General features: G+C 40.7%; 2 protein-coding genes across 5 annotated transcripts in view; one reads left to right on the top strand and one right to left on the bottom strand.

Annotated features, from left to right (window-relative positions):
* Positions 1-15,010, bottom strand: part of gabrb3 (gamma-aminobutyric acid type A receptor subunit beta3) — a 34,384-nt gene extending 19,374 nt beyond the window's left edge. Inside the window, exons 1-2 of the mRNA XM_028403387.1 lie at positions 14,916-15,010; positions 938-985 (exon numbers count right to left, since the gene is read on the bottom strand). Of these exons, the coding sequence (XP_028259188.1) occupies positions 938-985; positions 14,916-15,010 (143 nt within the window). The remainder of the gene's footprint in view (positions 1-937; positions 986-14,915) is intronic.
* On the top strand, positions 1,909-21,340 carry gabra5 (gamma-aminobutyric acid type A receptor subunit alpha5). Of its 4 annotated transcripts, none has more exons than XM_028403391.1 (10): positions 1,909-1,966; positions 3,289-3,367; positions 3,536-3,660; positions 5,507-5,574; positions 5,737-5,957; positions 8,622-8,704; positions 13,867-14,010; positions 16,547-16,699; positions 16,925-17,136; positions 18,358-21,340. In XM_028403391.1, the coding sequence occupies exons 2-10, from the start codon at positions 3,291-3,293 to the stop codon at positions 18,646-18,648; spliced, it is 1,374 nt and encodes a 457-aa protein (XP_028259192.1). In that variant the 5' UTR covers positions 1,909-1,966; positions 3,289-3,290; the 3' UTR covers positions 18,649-21,340. The 4 variants fall into 4 exon arrangements, with proteins under 4 accessions (XP_028259192.1, XP_028259191.1, XP_028259194.1 ...); XM_028403390.1 differs by lacking the exon at positions 1,909-1,966 and adding an exon at positions 2,099-2,463; XM_028403393.1 differs by lacking the exon at positions 1,909-1,966 and adding an exon at positions 2,619-2,656.
* Positions 21,341-25,547: the final 4,207 nt, after the last annotated feature.

Raw genomic sequence — 25,547 nt, 5'->3', positions numbered from 1 at the left:
TACTACTACCTGGCTGCTCGTACACATCCACAGCTCCGCTGTCCGCGGTGCCGCGGCGGTTAAACTCGCTGCTTGGTGTCACAGTCCCTGTTGCTTGTCAGGTGTCGGTGTGCGCGTGGCTGACCTGACTACTTTGCACGTGACAGTGCGCGTTGACAGGCAGCTTTTTACAGGTTGTCCCTGACAGAGCACGAGTTCACTTGTGTTGAGATGCAGTGGCGCGCAGAGGCTAGGGGCCAGGGGGCCTGCCCATAGAAGGACCGCACTTAAGCCCACCACACTGGGGCGCTGCATACTGTGGGCAGGATTTAGGACAGTCTACGATTTGTTTTTTTTCGTTTCGTTTTGTTTTCCTTGCTTATATTGAAATATATTTGTGTGCCACCAGAGTGCTGCATTTCTGGTTCCCTTGTCCAAAATACAAAGGGTTTTGATAGAGTATTTGGTCAGGATGTCTAACATTTACACTTTATTCTCAGACATAAAACTCTTTTTTAAGTTTTTTAATTGTCTTAAAAAGGTGCCGGCTAGAATTGCACCTAGCTGCTGCAGTTGACATCTCTAGCCTCAGTTTATGGGGTGTTTTGTGCCCTGGGACTGCAGCGATATTGCAGCTCAATATGTCTGATAGTTCTTTCAGTCATTTACATATCCATTACTTTAGATATTTATTTATTAATTTAGTATTATTTTTAGAAAAATCTTCACAGCCAGGACAAAAACTGAAGAAATGGTTGCAATTGACATAATTTACCATATCATTTTACCAGAGGAACAAATATGGAATAAAACACCCATTACATTCCCCAGCATGACAATGCTTTGCAAGGTCTTTTGTTCTTTCTGGCTTTGATCCACATTCAAGAATAAATTCTTCAAAAACTTTTTTCTATAAAGTCTTTCAGAAAGCAGTGTTTTGGGATTGATTGATGCTTACCTGGTGTCATAGATGGCATACAGCTTCTTGTTCCCATCAACAGCATTCCTGCAAACACAGAGACATAGCATCACTTTCTGTGCCAGCAGTGCTGACTTTGTTTCATTGTGAGTGTGAATTCATGAAGAGACTGCACTTTCACAAACAACTCCTTCTATTTGCATTAATGTTGTAAAATGTGGTAGATAACTGAACGTGACTTGACACCAGCCCTTGTAAGTGTAATGAAGCATAGAGCTCTGTTTGTGCTGCTGGAGGATGTGCATGACATATTGTCTCCTCCTGCAATCTGGACCACTAACCACAAAATCAGGACTGAAGGTTTGTGTCCTACTTATGTCAGACCCACAACAGGGACAAAAACTAGAAGAAAATGTTCATTCTCAGGGCAACATGTTCTTGTGTGATCGGTTTGTCAGATGTCACATTTCAGCAACATTTTATGGCTAAAGGCTGAAGGTTACTGTGACCGTGAACTAAATATGACCAGTTTCACATGAAATTTTATGTCCAAAAAGTCAATGGGTTGGTTTGCAAAACACTTGCAAGATGGATCTAGATGAGTCCTTATAACCCTGCATGAAACCTAGGTTTATTATTTTAGACACACAAAAATGTACAAAATTAGTTTTTTGATGATTTCTGATAATCCAATAATATCCCATGGTTGCTGCTACCAATGTTGGAGCATATTTTTTTAACTAACTGCAGGCTCACTGTCCTGTAGTGGAATGAACATATTAGGATGTAAGTTTGTTGTGCAGAAGGAACGCAGTAGGGCTCCTTTTTTCATGACAAATGCTCAGCTATCACGAGCAAACAGCTACTCTGTTAGCAGTTTGTGACAATTAAAGGTCCACACTGCAGACATACCCCTCCCTCATTTATGGTCAACCACACACTGTTCATCATGTGCACAGTAGAGACACAGTGACTATTAGTCAGTGTCAACTTATCCGCCTGTCCCGTTTAGTCAAGAGGCCTTTGTGGATGCTTTCATTGCTCTGACTCGCACTAAAATGATGAATTGTGAGTGTTTTCTGCCATTGTTTCTGCTCCTACTCTAATTCCTTCCTCTTCTCCTCCCTGCCAGCACTCCCTCCCCTCTCCGTCTCTCCATCTATCCTCAGCATCTCTCCTCCGCTCAGTTGGCCACACATTCTGCTGCCTTTCTGCACGCTCTCTTGCTCAATTCGCACCCAAAACGGTTTTGCGTCGCCTTTGGATGCTGAACCTAATTTTGTGCTAAGCTGGCTGCGCGGGACTCCTCGGAGACCAAACTAAAAGGATGATCAGTCAGCAGAAGTGTTGGGAAGCCCTTATTTTTCGCTACCAGCCTTTAAATCGCTGTGGGGGAAAATAAAGCTCATTGACACAGGGATTACACTTTCTTTAACCATCTTTTTCAGACTTTTTCCCAGAATGCGGTCATTGTGGTGGCGTCTCTGCTGTCAAATAGGCTGTTAAATAGTGCAATTGCGTGTGGAACATCTACGGAGAAGTTTGACTGCGTATCATCATGTGTGGTAAGCTTTGACATCCGCAGCTCGGCTGTGCAGCCCTCATAGGCCAGCACACGGAGATGTAGTGGACGTGTGGGCATTGGGGGGTAGAAAGAAATAGACTACAGTTGAGAATAGCCGAGGTCTGCTGCTGCTGCAGCTGCTGGGAAGGACCTACACTGGGCAGACGCGGTGAAAATATCCGGAGCAGCTGGAGGTATCCACACCGTCCTTGTAGGGGTTTGTGCATGCGTTGAGGGGATGCGGTGCAGGGTGCGTGTACGAACACAGAGGTTTAAAAGAGTGCAGCTGCGGTGCAGAGGGGCTGTTTCTGTATGAGAATCTTGTACGAGACTGCAGCAGCACAACTAGAGGTATCTCACGTGTTTTGGATGAGCGCCTGCGTCCGGTGCAGAAGTACAGCTGCGGTGCGGGAAGGGGTGTTTTGTGGGGGCGCAAGTAAACGTAACTGACAGTGTTTTGGATGAGCGCCTGCGTGCAGAAGTCATTAATTAGTGGAATTGAAAAAAAAAGCCTCTTGCAGTGTGATAGGCGGGCTGTATTGGAGGGGGTTCCAACAAAGAAGGGACACACTGTCTGATCTGAGAGAAAAGGCTTGGCACCCAGCTTTGTGTGTTCAGGACGGCAGGCGGAAGCTGGGTTTGGACATATGCAGACATATAAAATATTGTCAGTGTATGTAACAGCAGCACAGCGTGTAGGTGCAATAACACACTATAGGTATGCAGACTTTCTATGCACATCAGAATTTGATAGTATTTTGTTTCCGTAGTAAATTTGGAAACACTTTTAATATGGGCTATGACAGTAAGTTCTGTGTTTCCTCAGGAATGGGCGATGGAATGTACTTTGCAATGAGACGTCTGTGGTTCTGTGTCTGGCTTGTGAGCATCACCTGCCGTCTGAGGTAAGGAACTGACTTCTGTAATGTAAGGACATGTAAAGGTACGTTTTGAATATAAAGCGCTTATTATGAATCGAAAACTTTTCTGTAATATTTGTTTTAATGACTGAAAAATGTAGTTTTTCCACAAAGTATGGTCTATATCTATATCTAAAATGCCCTTCCATCTAGCCTCTCCCAGGATGTAACTGAAACTCCCAAAGAGGCAGAATTAAAGGACAACATTACCATCTTCACACGCATACTGGATGGACTGTTGGATGGCTATGACAACAGACTTCGCCCTGGGCTGGGAGGTAGGTTCACTTCACACCTCTACCACTTGGGTAATGAATAGAGTTACACGTAGACACACTAACTAATAGGTGAGAATTGACTATGGCATTATGGAAATGTCTTGGGGAATTCTCGTTTAATTCACAATTGCAAACGGCTCTGCGCTTTGTTGAAAGAAGAATGATCCCACATGTCCCACATGAAGATTCACATTTCACACTCTGCAAATGTAACATCCAGACAAAATGTGTCTGTATTTCCTGAAACAAATATTCACAATGAGCTGGTTGGACTGCATCTAGTATGATTTAATGGCAGTGTGAACACTCTCTAAGCCACACATAGTTCTGGTGTGACCTTGAGAAGGCCATTATATCACTGGTTAAATTGCAGGTCCATTGTTCTGCAGCCACTGAAAACTTCTCATCATAAATGAGAAGTATAAAGACGTATTCAGTTACAGAATACAGATTACATGTCTTAAAATGTCATTTGCGATGTATTCCGTTACATTACTCAATCTGAGTAACGCATTCTGAATACTTGGATTACTTACACATTGAATTGCAGTTTAAGTGATTGAATGCAGCAGTCAGCCCCTGCTTACTACAAAGGGCGGTATAAAACGTTCAATAAAACATGTCAAGGTTGTTACATCTGACTGCATTCACATCAATGTTATTCTATTTAGAGAAGCAGAAAGAGAACGTAATGATGCCACAATAATATATGTTTTCAAACATTAAACCAAAGGTCATTTTACACACAGAAACAGTGTTTGAATGCAAACATGGAACAGAGGTTCTTCATTTTACCATGTATAAAGCTACTGACTGCAGCCACATGTTCCTACTTAAATGTTACAGCCTCAGTTTTCAGTTAATAACTAGTTATTCATTTAAGTGACGCTGACAGTAGAACAGCGTCATGATTGAGAATTCCTCATCCTCAAACTCTGAACCCCATCAGCACTGTCCTCTCCGTGCACCGCTGCATAAGCTTTCTGTTCAGTTTGCTGACATGGCCCAAAAACTTTAGCTTCAAAGATATTGTATTGATGGTAAGAGCTGTCACTCCAAAGACTATTCACCGTCATGTACATAACCACACAACGAGACAAGCGATCAGCAGAAAGTCAGACATCAATCAATCATTAAATCAACATTTATTTGTATAGCCCTTAACAACACAAGTGACCAAAGTGCTTTCCAATTAAATTAAAATAAAACAATTAATGCAGTTTAAGGACAATAAAATTTTATAAGAGACAATAAAATGTAATAAAATACAGTATGTGTCACTGCTTAAAGCCTGTGTTAAAAGCCAGTCTGAATAAATATGTTTTGAGCCTCGATTAAAAAAGATTCAGGTCCATGATAGTCTGCATGTCGGGGGGCAGTGTGTTCCAAAGTCTGGGGCCAGCGACGGAGGAGGCCCCATCACCACAGTGCCTGTTCCAGATAGCCAGCATCTGCTGTAAACAAGATCTTTGTTGCACCGAAGACAATGATTTTTATGTGACTTATGTGACTAAACATGTGAAAGTACCACTGATCCACTAAAAAAAATCTTTCCCCTCGCTCTTTTGCAGCTGAGGTTTTACTGCAATTTTACCGACAGCAACCTGGAGAATCCTTCTCAATAACAGGGGCTCTGCTGCTGCGTATTAGGTGTACTACTACTTTTAATTGACTTAATGAAATTTAAAAATCTATTTAAAAAAATGATATTAACTCTATTAAGAGAGCCTTGTTTAGGGATACATCGGCATGCAGTCAGGGCCGTCCCATATGAAAAACAAATGTCCTGCAATCATGTGTGAACTTTTGTGTCCTACAGCTTAACAATATTCTATCCTTTTTACAGAGAAAGTGACAGAGATTAAAACCAATATCTTTGTCACAAGCTTTGGTCCAGTCTCTGACACTGAAATGGTAAGAGACTGTTATTACTATTGATCCATTCATTCATTTACATTTTAAGTATTTTAATATTACAACTCTTTTGGAGTTGTAAAATGAGAGACTTTGTCTCCCATTGTATATATGCATGACATATTTTCTTTATATTTATGGAACTGAATTGTTTTCCTGCAGGAATACACCATCGACGTCTTTTTTCGTCAGAGCTGGAAAGATGAACGACTTTGCTTCAAAGGCCCAATGGAGATGCTTCCCCTGAATAATCTTCTGGCCAGTAATATCTGGACACCTGACACTTTCTTCCTTAATGGGAAAAAGTCTATCGCACACAACATGACAACACCTAACAAGCTGCTGCGGCTAAAAGATGATGGGACTCTTCTCTACACCATGAGGTCAGACCTTTCATTCTGCTTTGGACTGCAGCAGTATCAACAGTTCTTTTACTATGGATAACACTGACTCATAGGAGCCGCTGTTTAGAAATGTTGTGTAATCCAATTAGAAAAGATGACTAAAAGCTCCATCAGGCTGCTATATTTCTTTGGTAATGTTTTTAAGACCCCTGCTGCTCTAATACAGCCCACACGCTCATAGTACATGTCTACGTGGTGCATTGATGCGTCATCATGTTGTGCTCATACTATACACTGCAGGTCAGGGGAACTTGAAATATTTGCTTTGACCTGGTGCTCTGTGTCTAGCTCAGGCTGGGATCCTCTGCTGTCACCACATCGGCAGTAAAACAGCACATACTCAGCTTACTGCTGCTACACTCTGTCAGTGCCCAGAGTCGTCACTTTACAGTCATTTTAAAGAATGTAAACTACATCTTGTTTCTGTTACCATAAAAGCTACATTTCTTGTTAATCCTCACATTGTCATTGCTCAGAAAGGCTTATGGGTGTGTAATACATTAGTCCACACTCCTGACAGAGATACATCCCAGATAGAAACATCTCAGTTACATCCACTTTCATCTCAGTGCTGTCATCAGTTCATCAGAACAATAAATCATTCAAATCCAATATTAACAGAGGAAGTATGAGGAAATGGACATGGCTGCATGTCAAAAATCATTATTGATCCACTTACTTTAAAATGACTGCAAATCTGCAGTGCATTTGTCTGTGCTACCAGCCAGCCACCAGTAATAGCTTTGCAATGGCCCATTAGTGTGCGTTCTGGGAACAAGGTTGTTACAGAAACATTTTATGCATGCATCACTTTCCCCTCCTACAGAGAACAAGTAGTGCCTCTCAGAGAAAACACGTGTTTGGATCTAGGCAGTACATTGCTTTGCAGAACAATATTTGGATCACAATAATTTCCTGTTCACCTAAAACACAGCATGTACCTGTGAGAAACAACCTGTATGGAGGCAGTTGTCCTTTTTGTAAAGCACCTGCTAGTTTGGGTCATTATGATTAATTAAGGAACCAGTACTACATGTATGTGACTAGTCAGAGCTGCCCATTTGCTCTTAAGTCCCCTTTTGGACATTAGTCATGCTCAGAAACATGTCAGAGCAATGCAAAGCAAGAATAACACCCCGGGAGCCTGTGAAGCAGCTGGTAGTTGGGCACATTTATAATGTGTGGAATTCAGCTCTAATAAACACTGTGCTGCTATCATGGCAACTACCAGCACCACAATCATAGAACAAAGACAGAATAAATACAGAGGTGTTACAATGAGTGAAACTTATAATTTCCAACAAAGAATAAAAACAAATTTTTATTGGACCAAAAGTCTAAATTCCAAGTACATTCAGATAACAATTTGCTTACTGAAAACAGAGAATATCAGTGAAATACTCTAAGGTAAGGTAAGGTGTGTATATACATCTATAGAATAGAGTAAAATAGAATAGAATAGAATAGACGTGCTTTATTCATCCTAAGCTGGGAAATGTCACTATTGCGCCTGCAATATACAGGCACTCAGCATAGTGAACATATATTGTCTTTCCCACCTTTGCTCAAACAGTTTTACTAAAACAGCTGATAGCAGATGCTCTTTGATATACTGAATTTCCTGTAGTAGCATAGTGTATTAGATACACCATATGCAACTTTAGTGTCTCATTAGTTGGTTTAGTTGACAGGTTATACTGCAGTGTAGAAGATGTGCAGCTGATCTGTTTGCATAATTGATTGATCAGATATCTGATATATTTTGACATTTTGTGAACAAACCAGCTGAAAAAGTCCTGAAAATGCTCCTGTTTCTAGAGCATCTAATAATAATACAGTGTTTAGCTTCCTTTTTCAACATGGCACAAAAAAGCTCAAAGAAATGACCTTCTAATTTTGAACTGGCCTGTCCTGACAGTAAGGTCCTGTGATGCCTGACCAGGGGAACTGAAAAAGGCCAGCAAACACATATGGTCAGCGGGTGTTCACGTACGTTTTTTTTTTTGTCTGTACAGTGTGTGTACTAGACATTTTTAAAAAGTTAAAGCCCTTGATTCAAAAAATGTCCAGAAATATAGGTTTATTGAAGCTACATGATGTTTACACTTGAGTCATGCATGCTATCTTAATAAACCTTTAGATCAACGTTTGTGTGTTTTGCTGCAGATATGACTGAATATTTAAATGATCTGTTCTGATTTTAGCAATTCTGACTGTACCACTGTGACCAGCAGAGGGCAGTATTACATAAGGCTGTTGCATCCCTTAGTGTGAATGGTTTGCATTCACACATTAAACTCACACATTAAGCTTATTTGTTTTCTATTTTGTATCTACTAAACATGTGTGCTTCATTGTGCTTCTAGACAGGTGGCATCCAAGCTCACCTGGCTGCTGTAACACTGTGAATTTCTCCTTTAGGGGACTAATAAAGGATTGTCTTATCTTGTAGTTTGGAATCGCAGGTCCCTCTGGTGGTCCAGTTGCTTATTGGTCTCACTGAATAAATGTATTCTTCTCTGCTGTTAATGTTATCTGAGATCCACTAGCTATGATTTGTTAATTGCCTACAAAGTAATGAAATAATGATGTGTCATTTGGAGTTCAAAGTGATGTTTCTGACTGATGTCTCACTTGTTTTAGGCTGACAATCTCAGCAGAATGCCCCATGCAGCTGGAGGATTTCCCAATGGATGCCCATGCTTGTCCACTTAAATTTGGAAGTTGTGAGTAAACACACGACTCTAAGCCATTAATACACTCAGCAATAAAGAAAAGAGTGTGAATGTTTCACATGAGCATCCCAAACACAATGTCAAAGAAACATGAGCTAATAGAATGTAGCTCTGACATGGCACCGGTGTCTGTGTCCTTATCCACATAGGGAATGGATGGAATGTACCTTGGTGTAATTGACAGCCTGTGTCCCACAGGTGCAAAGTCGTTGTGTGTACAAGGGATAGCCATATCTGACTCTGACACACCACTCCTGATAAAGCTGTTATCAGGGCTGTTCTCTTGCATCCTTCACTGCCTTTGTTACTTTTAATGGTAATATTTAAAACGATGCAGCCAGTGCAAATAAGATAAGATAAAACTTTATTAATCCCGAAGGAACTTCTTGAAAAAAAATGGCTTGAGGCATGTTGTATACACACACACACACACACACACAAGATAACCATTAACAGCCTTTTGGCCTGTGCTCTACCTTACCCATGACTTTTAATCTGGGTAGCTAAGCTAGCTTGCCTCACTTCGGTAGTACAAATATATCTGGGGAGCTTCTGTCATGTAAGCTTAAGATTAGCATTTAAGGTCTTCCCTGCTAATGACGTACAGCAAGCTGCAACACTCTCCCACCTCCGAAGCAGAGCTGCACTTGCCATGTGCCAACCCTTCGCCACTCCGTGAGGTGACTGCTTTGGTCAGGGATAATCAGAGCACCTGACTGAGACTGCTTTGGCTGTTGTTCTTGATGCCGGGTTACCTGTTGTTCATTAACTTAGCAGGGATCCCGAAAACCTCCTTGAATTAATTCAATAAAGTTTAAATACAGAGGCCTTGGTGTAAAGTCTCATAGTGTATTTGTGACTGAAATTCGCTTACTTTATGATTTTTTTAATACCTGCAAAGACAATTGTATGCAGCACCAGCTTCATGATATATATATATATATATATGTGTGTGTGTGTGTGTATATAAGAAGAACATGGATATGTTGTCATTCTAAATGTATTTATAGAGTTATGCCCTGAATCTTCTTAAGCAGCTTTGGTGGGCAGTGCACTATTACAATAGAGGTAAAACCTCTCTGGGTGGACCTCTCTGAAACTTGCATGGCTACAGCTGCCCATTCCTTACCTGTTTTTCTATGCTGACTGGCTAACAAATATGTAACAACTGTAGGACTGCCAGAGCACTGTCTTGTACACAGTTCAATGCAGGATTAAGTTCTCTGAACTGTACATCAGTTCAAAAAAACAGACAAATAAATAAAGAAAAACACATATAGCCCCAAATAGGCCCCTTGAACAGTGGTGGTCTGTTCCTCTCCTGATGGTTCTCTTCCACCTCCTGCTCATCTACAACTTGCATTTAGAGCACTCTGAATTGCCTTGTGTATGAATGGTGCTGTATAAATAAAGCTTGCCTTGCCTTGCCATGCCAATGCCATGCTTGCAGCTGAAACTCAAACCTTACCCGGCAACAAGATTTCAATCAATGTCAATTTTCTGATTGACTGGGAAATTCTTTTTTTCTGATTGGTTGATAGGTTGCTCGCTGGTCTGTGCAATGCATCATGGTACATATCGTTATTTGTAGTGACCATCATGATGGACACTACACATCCGGACAGCACTAATATATCCGGCCATATTTTTAGTGAGTGATTTAGGACACAGCCATGGTCTGAGCAGAACTTTTTTTCTTGGTCATGTCCGAGAACTATTGTGTGATTGGAGTGGGTGTAGTGAACGCAGAAATGTGGAAAAGTTTCTTCAGGTGCACAGAATCCAAACAGGTCAAACAATACAGTAGAGTACTGTCAGGCCTATTGTTCAGTCTATTGTCATGCTATGAGCACATACAGGCCCGTCTCTCTGAACATTACCTGCTCGTTATCATCTCTCATTCAGGTCAACAGATATTCAGGCAAACAAGTAAATAGTAGGAACAAATCCTTTCTGTGTATCTATGTATCTGTTTGTGGGCGCGGTGTGCGCTGCAGTGGGAGGCCGTATGAAGAGCTCTGCATACGTTTTTCATGAATGTATGAAATGTCCCGGCCGAAACCAACTTAGTTTCTTCTCTTCTGATGATCTGTTCTTGTGGAGTATGTAACAAGATTTAGCAGTCCATTTGATTCTAAAGTACAACCTTTGAGGACAACAAAGTACACATTTTAGCCAGAGAGGAAGCCACCTATGTCAAGTTGGAAAAACCTTCACTCAATCAACAGAGAAGGTAGCCTCAGATATCAAATCTTACCTCCCTCCTCGGGAAGCTTCCCCTTATTCACACAGTGTCTCAGCTGTTCCAGAGCTGTTGGCCTGTTGTTAACCAGATTAGAACAAAGACATGAGTCTAGCTGTATTTCTGTAGCTGTCATTCCAGCTGATTGGAAAATTTAAGAAATAAACAGTGGCTGAAAAAATAGATAAAAAATAAAGAAGGTTGTATATGTGCAAACAATGGCAGTGTTTTCACATATACAACATAAATGCAGAATTAAGGATGTGAGAAGTGAGAAGTTTTCAGACAGATAACTGCAGTTTGATTTTTAGTAACGTACAAGAAGCAGTGGTGGAGGAAGTACTGAAGCTTGGTGCTTAAGTAAAAGTACAAATAACCCGCAACATATATACTCAAGTAAAAGTAGAAGTGCTACATCAACAATCCTACTTAAGTAAAAGTCTTAAGTACTTTTAAATGTACTGAAAGTATTAAAAGTAAAAGTACTCACACACCGAATACATATTATTGATTTCCATTGCAAAGGATCTGAACAGGTTAAAATAATCAAAGAAATCATTTCAAATGAAAATGGAGCATGTGTAGTTAATGTACATGTTCAGTCCAGAAGAAGAAGAAGAAGTCATGAGGCAGGCTGTGGGCATCAAGTGAACAGAGAGGCTGCTGATAACAAACCGGCATTCAGCATGTTTACTGTGTCAGTGTTCCTGCTGTAGATTCATGTTATGATTCATGTTCATCAGACATTAATGGATGGACCTGTGTTAGCAGACAGCAGCTAACTAGTTAGCTAACTGAGCCAGAGCACCAGCATCATGACTGAGGCTCATTATAGAATGAGGCTCATTATAGAAACACAGCTGAAGCACAGACTCCATGCAGAGTCTGACCTCACATCAGTCCAGCACTGTGTTCATCACATGGAACAAGGAACTACACTGTAGAAATGTAGTGGAGGAGAAAGTACAGGTAACAGCTGCAAAATGTAATGGATTAAAAGTATGCACGTTATTTTTACTTAAGTAAAGTAGAAATACATAAAAAAATTACTTAAGTACAGTAACGAAGTACAAACACTTAGTTACTGTCCACCACTGACAAGAAGCCTCAACTAGCTATTAAATGAAGTGACGAAGAGTAGATATGATAGGTAAGTATAGTAGGTAAAGTAAGGATTTAAACTAAAAATGTGTTTCTTCACTTTCATTGTGAGACTTAAATAAAAGATAATTTCCACACGCATGTCTAAAATATGACATTAGAGCAAGCAGCAAGATTAACTTTACTTGTGCATCAGCTGAGTTCTACTATTTGATTGTGCCAGGTGGACCGACCGGCATTTTCTGAGAAGGAATTTGACGTTTTACTGTATGTGCATATTTCCTATAGACTCATAAGTATCTTAAAAATGAGACCTTATTGGTTTTCTTATCTAAGTTAATCAATAACAAAACAGCTCATTCTTCTTTGCAATATGTCCAAAAAGCAGCAGCAAAGTCGCCAATCTATGTGACCCTACATCACTTTTAAAGCAACAAATAGCTTAGCTATTGCATAATGTGTCTTATATTCTCCAATGTGCGAAGTGTAGCTGTGATCTACACTAATCTCTCTGGACTGTTCAAGTGTAGGCTAAATCTCAGTAAAAGGTATTTGTAATGGGGTTTGTTTATAGTTTGGTTATACAAGGTGAGGTAAGAATGTGTGCTGTAGCTACATTTCTACAAAGACTTGCTTGAGACAATATAGAGTGTCTTTGAGATGATAATCCACAGACTGGATGATCAGGGTCAATCTAAATTGCAGCGAAGTCTTCTAACACCACAGTTGCTGGATTAGTGCAATGCTGTCAGATTGGATGCTGCACTGCAGTATGATTGGGAGAGAAGCGACACAAACACACACAGATCATCTACTGTACACAATGTGTGCAGGTCGTGCTGCAGTGTGAGCGAGTGAAACTGCTTTTGCATATTTGCAGAGCGTGCTTGTTTCTAGAATGAAACTGTGAATGAAAGACTGAGTTTAAAACACACCAGCATAAAGAGGCAGCAGCATCACTTACAATCAGCTGTGGCTCACACTGAGACAATCTGTCACTATGTGCCAACATTCACACATAACATCATGCCATTAGTAACATTGTTATACACTCAACTGATTACATCAGCTCCAAACACTTGCTCTTAACAGTGACACCAAGTAATCTCTGTGTAATGAAGCAAAGTGGGTGAAAGGTCAAGTATTGTATCACAGCCAGGCCATACTTCTTGCTAGTTGCTTAGAAACTAAAGAATTCCATCTGACTAACACTATCTGCCTCCACATAATCCATCCATATGAATTTATTGTGGCACCTTCAGTATGACTTGCACGAACCCTAAGGCTACATTTTGGATTTCTGGTTACTGAGCATGTGCAGCGAGAAATAAAATAGGGTGTTAGTGTCCTTTGCAGCACTAAAGGGTGACAGAATAGTGGAACTACATTAGTCTGCTTAACACAGGTACCTTTTCTGATGTTAAATATGCCAGAGCACCTGTACCTGAAAACTAACATGACTCTTACATAATTGCATTCATGTAACATGTCATTTATCAAACTCATCTTTGCTTGAGAGGAAGTAACATTAAAAGCAGGGAACATGAAAGTAATATGCTGAACATGCACTGTGGGTGAAGGGCTGATGGAGTATTTTAAGAGCAATTTATAGAGGAAGAAATGAAACCAGCACATCACAAGTTTGATGTGTTCTGTACACTAATCTGGTAAAAGAGAGGAGCTTTGTCATGATATTGATCTCCTGAAGTCCAGTTTGTTATTTTCAATGGAACACATCTCTTCCTGATGTACTTCCTGAACCACAAATATTCATTTTTCAGTGATGCTTTTTTGTGTTTTGTTTCTTTAGATGCATATCCTGTTTCTGAGGTGGTCTACTCATGGACTCAGGGAGCAGCCAAATCCGTGGTGGTGGCAGAAGATGGCTCCCGGCTCAACCAGTATCATCTGATAGGTCAGACAGCAGGGACAGAGGACATCTTTACCAGCCGAGGTACAGACACACACAGCCCTGTGTTATTAATGTGTATGCCATCCAAAGATGTTGTGAGAAGTAAATGTTTTCAAATCAAGCTGGATAGAGACAATGAATGAATCACAAGGATTTGAGAATGCCTCCCACACATAGCCAGCTGTCTCTAGGGCCGCCAAGAGAAAAGAGAGGGTGGAGCAAGGGGGGGCAAAAAAAAACACTTATCCGTGGTCTGAGCCACTGGGTCTGTAGGGTTAATCTGTATGCAGGCCCATCAGTTGTGCTTTTACCGAGTGACGTCACAACGAAGGGATTGGCTGTTGGAGCTGAGACACATTGAGGGGGTGGGGTGTGTGTGTGTGTGTGTGGGGGGGGGGGGGTGTCATCTGTTTAATTCTGTTATGTAAAGAAGTGCACTAATACATTTCTGCTTGTTGGAGTTTGTGTCACAGGAGGCGTTCCTATAGTATAGTTGGATAGCTTTATCCTTTATCTGGCAGCTGAAGGTGGTGTTTGCACTGCACAGTGTAAGAGAACTAAACGGTTACAGATAAGCTGGAGGAAATTCACAATTGCTCACACTGATGAGGAAGATTTAAATACACACAGTAGTGTAAGTCTGTCCACACTACACTCTAGAGCTGTTAAAGATGGAACACACACAGAGGCAGCATGACCTTAATTAGCATTGCTAATCTGAGGTACAAACCCTCTTTAAAGAGCCAAGAATAGCTCAGCAAAGTGTTAACACCGGGCGGACTTGACCTTTGACCTCACAGGTTAAGCCAAAGAGGATGAAAATATAGACACAGGAATTGAACTGCTGGTAGGCAAACCTTGTAATTTCATTACATTACACACGCCAGTGAATCCAGATCATAATAGGAAGTGGCAAAGCTCAACAGATGGTTTTGGTCTTTACTCACCAGTTGACCAACATAGCTGCGTTGTTTTCCGCTATGAATGGCAGTTCCCCGCAGGCACTCCAGAACCCAAACAGTAAAATCCACCACAAACACATTTTTCACGCCTTGGAGATTTCCATCCACTTCTAAGCCCAGCAGGCGCTCAGATCAGAGTGCGGTTCACCTGGCCGTGCCTCCACAATGTAGGGCTGCTGGCTAGTAGTCCTCGAAGCAAAAGCAACACAGGTGCCCTCTTTATTAAGGACATGATGCTTGTCGTTGCATTGCACAAACCATCCAAACTTTTCCACCGGTCGCTCTCAGCCCCCCTCTGTTTCAGTCATCTGTGCACCTGCTTGTAATCACCGCTGATCCAGGTCTGTTTTAGTGTTCTCGCTCAGGCAAGGCAAGGATGTACGTCTCCAATCAAGGGTGGCCTGGCCTGACAGAATGGGATGGACTATCTGTTGCAGACACATACACACACAGACACACAACCACACACACTCATGCACATAGAAAGAGGGAGAGATAGAGACAGAGGGAGAGTGAGCGAGAGCGAGAGAGATATACAGGATGCAGATTGTGACAAGGGATTAGTGAGACAGAAAAATCCGATTTTGTCAGGAGAAAGCAGCAGTCATCTGTGGATTTTCTATAGTTTATCAGACTCCATGGCTCGACAGGGTATTTGAGAAAAAAAAAATCCTTCAAATGCAATCTTCAGTTGGTTAACAGGATATGATGATTTCCTCACCAACCTGGTTTTTCAGTAATTCAGCTCACACATTTAAGTTTATTTGTAGAGCACTTCATCACAAATACAACATGAGGGAACAACACAACACCTGCTCCCAGAAGAAATAAAACAACACGGACCAAAACCCATTATTAAAGGTAGACCTTCTTAAAAAAATGTCTCAATGATAAACCAACTCTTTCAACTTGAGAAACTTTAAAACAAAGGACGAGGAAGCTGGGCTTCCTGTATCAGCATCGACACGAGCATAAGCGGGTGTTGTTCTGTCCTCCCCATTCTGAGTTTCAATACTGCTCTTTTTAATCAAATTACACATTCAAAGGCAACTCTCAGCAAGTTTGGTAAATAGTCCACATGAAGTACATGCCTGTAAACGTTGATTTACAGTGATCATAGAGGAGAAGTGAAAACAGAGAGACATTATCAGGGTTCTGAATTTACTTTCTACTGTCAGCTGTTAGAAGTATTGGTTAAAGAATAGCTGCATCTTGCATAAAAAGTGATGTATAATTCAACACTAATTCACTGTAAGTTTTAGAACAGATTAAAGAGCACACATGCTATTCTTGTGCCTTAGGGCTATCAGACAAAATTCACTTTCACAAATAGATCTGGAAAAATCTACGCTTTGTTGATCCTAAGATTACAAAACAAAAAGAATAAGTGTCATTATTACAGAAATTACCATTTGATTTCTTTTGTTATGTGCTATGTACCAATGATTTGATAAACAAAAGGAGAAGCCTCACACTATTTCCAGGGTCATTTATGACCTTTTTGTTTAGACATGTGTTTATTTCCAGTAAGTAATCTGTCATACGGATATGACCACACATTAAAGAGCAGCATGAAAATGAAAACATTAAGCTCATGTGTTCTGCTGTGTCTACAGGTCAATACACAGTGATGATGGCTCACTTCTACCTGAAGAGAAAGATTGGCTACTTTGTCATCCAGACCTACATGCCTTGCTTCATGACTGTAATCCTGTCGCAGGTTTCCTTTTGGCTCAACCGTGAGTCTGTGCCAGCACGCACTGTTTTTGGTGAGTTAGAAATATACAGATCTATTAAATTATGATTACCATAGACTGCAGGGTTTCAACCCGGGGTCTGATTAGTGTGCATGAACATTTCTCTGCCACTGCCCAATCTGTCTATAATGCTTTAATATGTGGCCTGCTTTTTTCTATGACTTAATCTGCTGGAATAAAAAAAAAAACAATAGCAAGTGTGGTGAGTAAGACTGACCCAGATTTCTCCATCACCAGGTGTGACCACAGTGCTTACCATGACCACTCTTAGCATCAGTGCCCGAAACTCGCTCCCTAAAGTGGCTTATGCTACTGCCATGGACTGGTTCATCGCAGTGTGCTATGCCTTTGTCTTCTCTGCCCTCATTGAATTTGCGACAGTTAATTATTTTACCAAAAGGAGCTGGGCATGGGATGGAAAAAAGGCGATGGAGGCTCAACAGCCTAAGGTATGTTTCCTCATTGTGAACATAGAAACCTGGCAACACATTTGTTGGTTAACCTGCACTGTACTAGAAGGCTGCTCTTCTAAATCCAAGCAAGGATCATAACCTGATCCTCATTTCATAGATTAATACGTTTTCTGCTGCATATAACAAAGAAAAACTCCCCTTTGACTGGAACCTTGAGCAGGACAGACTTATAAAGGAGAGGAGAAAACGACACAGTTTGTGTCTTTCAGCAGTGTAGGCCTATTGCAGCATATGTAAGACAATCGCATATGCTTAGCCATACCTACCATAACTACAACTGTTAGAATAGGCCCTATCAAGCTACTGCCCATGGCTCAGGCTAACTGTGGGCTTTACAAACAGGAATGTTTGAGCTTAATGTAAAGGTAGGGGGTCTGTCTCCCAAACCCATATTCAGAGCTGGTTCCATGGCCTCCTTCTACTACTGTTGAGTGGAGTGTTTTATTGGGAATATTCAGTACCATTGGGCCCTGCAGGTATGATGGAGTATAAAGTTTTTTTTCTGGATTTTACAGGGAGCCTGTAAAGAGAACTATGCTCCTGATCTTAGCAAAGACTTTTTGAGGTGCAGGTTAGAGGACATATGCTATTCAAAGATTGCTGTGAGGTTCATCACAGTTATCATCACAATATTATCAGCTAATTTGTTCCTTAAGAATTTGTGAGCAAAACATAGAATCAAACTAATATTTGTCTTCTTGCTGTATACATGAATGTAGCTGGGTGTCATCAGTGTGGTTCTGAATAGTATTTCCAAGGTGTGAACAGAATTGGCCCGACTCCAAGAGTTTTTTGTGCGTCTTGGGGTGATACACTTGTGTACCAATCTGGTCAGAGGGGCAGACAGAAAAACATATGATAACACAACATTTTATGTAGCCAGTAGGTGGGTCCAAGAGACTTTTTTGGGTGTCTTGGGGTGACATGTGTACCAATTTTCATGAACCTAGATCACACCGGCCAGAGGGGCTACACGTTGGGGGCACTATGGAGCCATTTTTGCATGTGCGTTTCAAAATTATAAACTTTTATAAATTTAAACGAGTCTCAGTGCCACTTTACCAGGGACATCATTCACCAGCCATCATGTATTGTTGGGGTTTTGTCTGAATGTGCACCCTCTTAACTACCTGTATTATTATGCAATGATCACATTTTTTCTTGTACCTGCTCTTACACGCTTCCTTCTCACCACAGAAAAAAGACCCTTTAGCTTTGTCAAAGAAGCCAAACAACACCTGCTCAGCTGGCGTGAATTACACAACCAACCTCACAAAGGATGCATCCATCTCAACCATTTCAAACAGTACTACTGTTCAGCTCAAGCCATCTGAAATCAAGGCTCCAGACCCCAAAAAGACGTACAATAGTGTGAGCAAGATCGACAAGATGTCCAGGATAGTGTTCCCTGTGCTGTTTGGGACCTTCAACTTAGTCTACTGGGCTACGTATCTCAATAGGGAGCCAGGGATCAAAGAAGCTGTGTAAGTTCTGTGATGAGTTTTCTTCATTTTCCTTCAGGATTTGGATCGCTATCAAAAACAATGCCAAGCACTTAGTCTTTGTATCATAGATGTGTTTTTTTTTTGCTGCATGTGTGTGTTGCTTCAGGAAAACATTGCAGTGTTTGCCTTGAGTTTGTACATGTGTGAGTAACAATCGTCTTTTCAGTTACCGTTGCCAAAATATGATCTTTGAGAATATTTGCATTGGCATTTGCATTTTCTCCTTGTGTCCACAGTAGATGATGGAACAGTACTGCAAGGAATGATGCTATGCAAACAATATTTCTACTATGTTCTTACTCCAAACCGGCTTTTATCTTTGTAACTCGCACATTGTTTAAATGGGCTGGAGGTCCAGGAATGTAGAGCTGGGCCCAGGCACATGGAACTTTGCTTCCTTGTTAAAAGCAGATGAATAGCCATGCTAAATGTGCTGCCTTCAGAGTGTAATAACTCATTATGAATGCACTGAAATCTCCTGCAATAATTTTTTTCAGAAGCCAGTTGTATACGTTTTTGTTCATTTTTGCTACTTTTCTGAAATTTGAATGGCCAGTTTGCATTATGTGTATGCCTTTTTGTGTTTGCAGTTATGTAGAGCTTAAACGCAGATAGACTGAAGCTAAAGTGATTGTGGCAGCTTCTGTTCCACCATGTTGAGAATCATGTATGTATGTAAGTATGGAAGTAGTTTATGAAACATGTACATTATATATGCTCGCTTTCAGAAATGCACCAGTGCGTTAGTAAGGTTAGTTTCTATGTTATGTATATATAGCAACAGCGTTACTCTAGTCTATGCTAGTGCTTCAACGAATGGATAGTGAGACATGAGCCAGGTAGCTTTAGCTTTAGCAGTTTTGACTGAATAGATAATGCTTTTTTAAAACGAGTTTGTTTTAAGATGAGTTTCTATATGCGTTGATGATAACTTGCAAATGTTCTTGATATTTAGCTTTGACCATAGTTATTTTCATGTAGTTAAGCTGACTTAGGTCATTGAGGGTTACATTAAATATTACATAGTGTTCCATACTTTTCAGCAAAACTGTACATGGATGGACTTTTAATAGCATAGTGATACCTTACAAGGAATACTTCTGACATTTTAGAAATGTTTCATCCCAAATTTTATGAAAAGATTGGCAAGTGAATATGCTTAGCATAAAGACTAGAGACACAGTCACAGTGAATCTGATATACAGGATTTGCCCTGCATCCAGATGCATAGGAAGTACAGTTTGCATCATTTTGTTGTTAAAACAAACACAAGACTCATGTGCTCATTTAACCAGACATGCACTGAAACATGTTGGCACACTTGTTATTTTGTCTTTTGGATACAATAACTACTCGTTGCAGTCAACGGTTTGTGTTGACTTTACACTTTGAGCAATTAGTTCAGCAGTTCAGCAATAAGTCAAACCGGGATTTAGTTTGCATTAGACATTTATTTGTGGACTTCAGAGATGCAGAGGCATACTTAAAAAAACAACTTTGCCCATTGCCCAGCTAGCTGGTTTTCTCTTTATAGTCTTTATATTATGCTATGCTAAGCTAAGCTAAACAGCCTCACAGATATGTCAAATCAAATTTGGCAGAAAAATCAGCATATATACAAAAATGCTATTGATTTAATGGTCAAACCATGTTTAAAGGTGAAATATGTAGAAAATATAGTTAATAAAAGTTTAAACATAAAAAAGCACAAATGACCCATGGCCCTGAAATGTGCATGCTAAATCAGCCCCCTGATCCACTGTGTAATCTCACTAGATACTCTAGATAGTATCGTACTGTCTAGTCTATGTTGTTAGCTCTCAGGCCAAAAAGATTAAAAAAAAACAGAGAAGGTGAAGGAGAAGCAGCAACAGAATATGGATCGGTCTATGCTGTGAAAGCTACCACGGCAGAATCATTTGGCAAATCACGTGTATCGCCCACAGCTCTTGTTCTGGATGAGAAACCACAGTCTGCAGCCATAAAAAGAAAAACTGATCAAAATAATAGAAAATACATCTAGAATGCGACTAGTAAGTACTAGAAAGTAGTGCTAATATTTCCCTTTATTTTAAATCCTTTTTAGTCATTTCTCCTTTTTTGGCCACAGGTTTCTTGTCCAGAGTGTGAGCTCTGGGCTTTTTGTAGTCACTGCCATCCCTCCCTTTTCCTCGCCTACCTTCACCTGATCTGGATAGTTTGGCCTTACTCTGGCTGGGCAAAAGGGCTGCATAAGCATTGTTGTTATTCTAGCGAGAATACCCTTTTACAACGGGTTTTGGTGTAATAAGACGGTAAGAAATATTGGGATAATGAACAAATCTGTGATTTGTAACATGCACTAACAGTTTGCTGTAGACTATAATCAATGTTAAAGGGAAGGATACACACTGGTGGTGGCAGTGCAGCAGTGGGGTGGGTGAAAAGTTGGAAACTATTAATTTTGACTACATAGTTCACCTTTAAAATACAACTGCAATCTATTGACATACAAACAGCTGCAGTATACTCACTTCAGCAGAGGTCGTTTTGCAGCCTAGTTATGTTCATGTGACTTTATGACAGGAGGACTTGCCATTATTTAACAAGTTGTACTATGTTATTACATTTACATGGAATTTTCATGCTCTTCTATACATGCAACTATCTGAAGCAATAAATAATGCTTATTTAAATATTGACTTCTGTTTTATTTGTTACTTTTGTTGAATGCATCCATTTTTAATATGTAGCTGTAATCCAGTTAGTTACTTCCCTTTTGGAAAAAGGCCAGATCAAACCTGCAGTGGCCTCCAATAAAGCTGCACTGGCTCCATTCACTTGCTTGTAATGGTCAAAAAGCTCTTTATTCACGCTGTAGCATGATGCTTGTGGCATGCAGGCCCATTTTGTAAGTGTAAGCTCACAGCTGACAGATTTCCCTCAGGATAAATGCGACACATGATGTGATGCAGTAGATATGAGCCTACAGTTCATATTTAGATGCATTTATGTGGTCGATGTGATAAAACACCAGCTTAATCTTCCTTGATGGAACAACAGGCTGCATGTGCTGTTTCTCCTTTGATTATACACATGTACATCCAGATCATGCAGTTGGTAGACTGTTAAATCCATCTTGGGGGTCTCTGTGGCAATAACATCTGGCTCACATCTGTTTGTCAAGGATTTATCTCCATTTAAGTTGCTTTTTCCATTCAGCAGGACCATACTCTACGCCAAACTAAGCTGTCACTGATGGCACCAAATGACATCAGTCATAGTTCATGGCTTGTGAAGCAAAGATGGGTTCAGTAGATGATGGTGGAGCGTTACCATCCTCTCTTAGCCAGACCCTCAACATGCTCCAAGCTATCTGAGTGTGCTGTTGCTTGCTGACCTTTATTTGACCTGCAGATACAGTGGAACTGCTTAACATAAACATGTAAATTGTTTTCTAATAAACACATGCATTATACGTCATGTTCTTTATTAAAGTCATCATATTATCACATGTATTATTGTTATGACCTTTGGTGCAGGTGGATTCATTTTTAATTAGCTGTGGTTTAATTGTGTTAAGTTACTAGTTTCAGTGGAAGCGTAACCATTTTCAATTTCACCTATAAAAACTCATTTGCTTTAGTTTTATGAAGTAAATGTGGCATGATAAGAATTCTTAGTAAATAGCCTCTCTCTCTCTGTCCCCACATCAGGTTCAGAATGAACAGAAAATTTCGGTCTCACACAACCTCATATCAATACCATACTGTATACCTGCTGGATACAAAATTCAATTCAATCGTATTTATATAGTGCAGAAATCAGAATGGTCTCAAAGCGCTATACAGAGACCCAGAGCCTGAACCCCCTTAAGTGCAACAGTGGCAAGAAAAACTCCCTTTTAACAGGAAGAAACCTTGAACAGGACCCAGCTCATAAGGAGAGCCTTCCTGCTGACAGTCAGCCGGGCGGAGGAGGAGAAGAAGAGGGAGACAGGAGAGAGAGGATGAAGGAGAGAGAGAGAGAGAGAGAGAGAGAGGAACAAACATCATACATTACAGAGAACAAACATGACAGGTTGTTATAATTGAAAAGCTGAAACTATTGTGTTTATATTATAGCTGATATATCATGAGTTATGAAAACAAAGAGGAACAACAGAAGTTGGTGCAGGCACTAAGTATTAGTTTGATCAGGGGCCAAACCAAAGTGCATCCCAAAAAGCAGGAAAGAGCAGGTTAGAGAGAGAGAAAGATTCTAGAGAATTTTTATCATTTTGCTCACCTGGACCATCACATCACCCAGTCCAGCTCTGAGCATTTTGCCCCATTATGAAGTCAGAAGCGGGCAGAAAACAGGGAAACATGGAAGCAGAAACAATATGTCCAAAGTTTAATGCAAGTTTATTTTATGTTTTGGAATATTTAATTCCATAGTTTTGAACATTTCTCCTTACAGAGGCGCATTATGAACTGTGTGCACACCTCACTTGAGATCATACAAAATTGTGAGCGTACAACATGATGTGATGATAAAGATACCTTCCCTTTGTACTTCGAATATTACACATCTTGGATCTTCTCTCTGCAAAAAAACTGCTGAGACAATCTGGGTGATATGGATTATATATGTGCAGTATTTGATGCATGTTCCAACACTTAAAGGACATTTTTTTCTTAAAAAACATACAACCATGACTTCCTTAAGTGTGATTATCTTCCTCGATCATCAGCAACCTACTGACACATGCCACATGGCTTGTGTTTATCATACAGATGAAGCGCAGAAGTTTCTTCGTCTCAGACGTCTCTCCTGCCTCCGCGACAATCCTCTGGGATGCAGCTCTTCAACAAGGAGCGCACCCTGTTTCCTCACCTGCAGTCCGTGTTACATCCGACGGTACCCGTGCAGCTGTCCAAAGTACTGCTGGGTACTAATAGGGTACACTAAGTCCGACAGTCCCTTTGCGCAAATAATTCTGTTCAAATGTCTCTGACTTATGTGAGTAGCGTGTCTGCCGACTGATGAATGCCTTCGTACCTGAGACCGATCTCAAAATAGAATTCTATCAACCTCTCCCACGAGTGTGTGCATTCCATCTTTCCTTTCAGCCCAACTGACCCGGAAGTAAAACTTTCATAACGATGAAAGAATCTTGGGATCTGACATACAAAAAAATTAATCTGACCAAAAAATGCTTCGTTCGTTTGTACTTTCCTAAGAATCACAGACATGATTAATTTCCACAGTGCAAATAAGCAGAATTATGGGGAAATCATGTTTTTTTATTGAGCTATTGAAAACATAGCCTACATTCTTAGAAGATTATGACAAAATACAATTGAAATGGGGTACAATATACAAAATTAGGACTAGAAGAATTAGGGGACTTCATGTAACAAAAAAAGAAGAAGGCAACAGACTTAACTTCACATAAAATCGAGGTGAAAATGTGAAATAAAAATACATTGGAAATTAGAAAAGCAGAAGACGGGAAAGGTTCAGGTTTAATTTCTTAGCATTTTTGTTTTCCATCTGATTAAGCGAAGAAAAAAAGCATTTAAATTCATTAAGAAATCCGGGGATGAGGATATCACGTTGCATGCTCTACTGATTAGATCAGCTCCGTTTCCAGTGTGTGCAATTCTTTTTCTGACCAGCAGAGGGCGACAGAAGCCAGCCACAGCAGCAGCACACCAGTCAGCATGCTGACCACACCGGTCTTAATGCAACCGTGTGGGGCTGTGTAGCTGCTGTGTCTAAACAAATATACACTTCGTGTTCCTTGGACACAAATGACCCTTTGAGGGCTGCTGAAAGTGACAGCCTCATAATACTGAAAAATGGTACTGTATACACTGCTCAAAAAAATAAAGGGAACACTTAAAGACCACAATGTAACTCCGTCAGTCACACTTCTGTGAAATCAGCCTGTCCAGGTAGGATCAACACTGATTGTGAATCAGTTTCAGCTGCTGTTGTGCAAATGGAACAGACAACAGGTGGAAATGAGAGGCAGTGATCAAGACAGCCCTATAAAGGAGAGGTTCTGCAGGTGCTGACCACAGACCATTTCTCTGCTCTCATCCTTTCTGCCTGATGTTTTAGTCACCTTTGCATTGTGTCAGTGCTCTCACCCCTAGAGGTAGCATGAGGCGGTGTCTACAACCCACACAAGCTGCTCAGGTAGTGCAGATCATCCAGGATGGAACATCAATGAGAGCTGTGGCAAGAAGGTTTGCTGTGTCTGTCAGCACAGTGTCCAGAGCATGGAGGAGACACCAGGAGACAGGCCAGTACACCAGAGACCATGCATACTCTGAAACAGGCTAGAAATATAAAATAAGGTAAAATAGCAAGTAATAAAATAAAAAAAATAAAATTCTAAACAATATTAAACATTCTAGTCAAATCCAATACAGTCAGAACTGGTAGTCATAATACCACCTGAATACTGTGTGCAGCAAAATGGGACAGTGTCTACGATAAATCCAATATGGATATATTGTTAACAAGACAGTGTGTTACATCAGACTGTCTGATCTCAGAGGGAGGAGTTGTACAGTTAGATGGCCACAGGAAGGAATGACCTCCTGTGGTGCTCAGTGGTGCATTTAGGAGGGATCAGTCTGGCACTGAAAGTACTCCTGCACCTCAGCAGCACGTTGTAGAGGATGGAAGCAGTTCTCCAGGATCCCCTGCAGCTTAGACAGCATCCTTCTGTCTGACACTGCTGTCAGGGAGTCCAGCTCCACCCCCACAACATCACCGGCTCTTCGGATCAGTTTATTGAGTCTGTTTGTGTCCGCTCCTTTCAGTCTGCTGCCCCAACACACAACAGCAAACAAAATGGCACTGGCAACCACAGACTCATAGAAAATCCTCAGCATGGTCCGACAG

Source organism: Parambassis ranga, chromosome 4 (genome assembly GCF_900634625.1).
Source record: "Parambassis ranga chromosome 4, fParRan2.1, whole genome shotgun sequence".
NCBI lineage: Eukaryota > Metazoa > Chordata > Actinopteri > Ambassidae > Parambassis > Parambassis ranga.
This window is presented reverse-complemented; position numbering and strand designations above follow the sequence as displayed.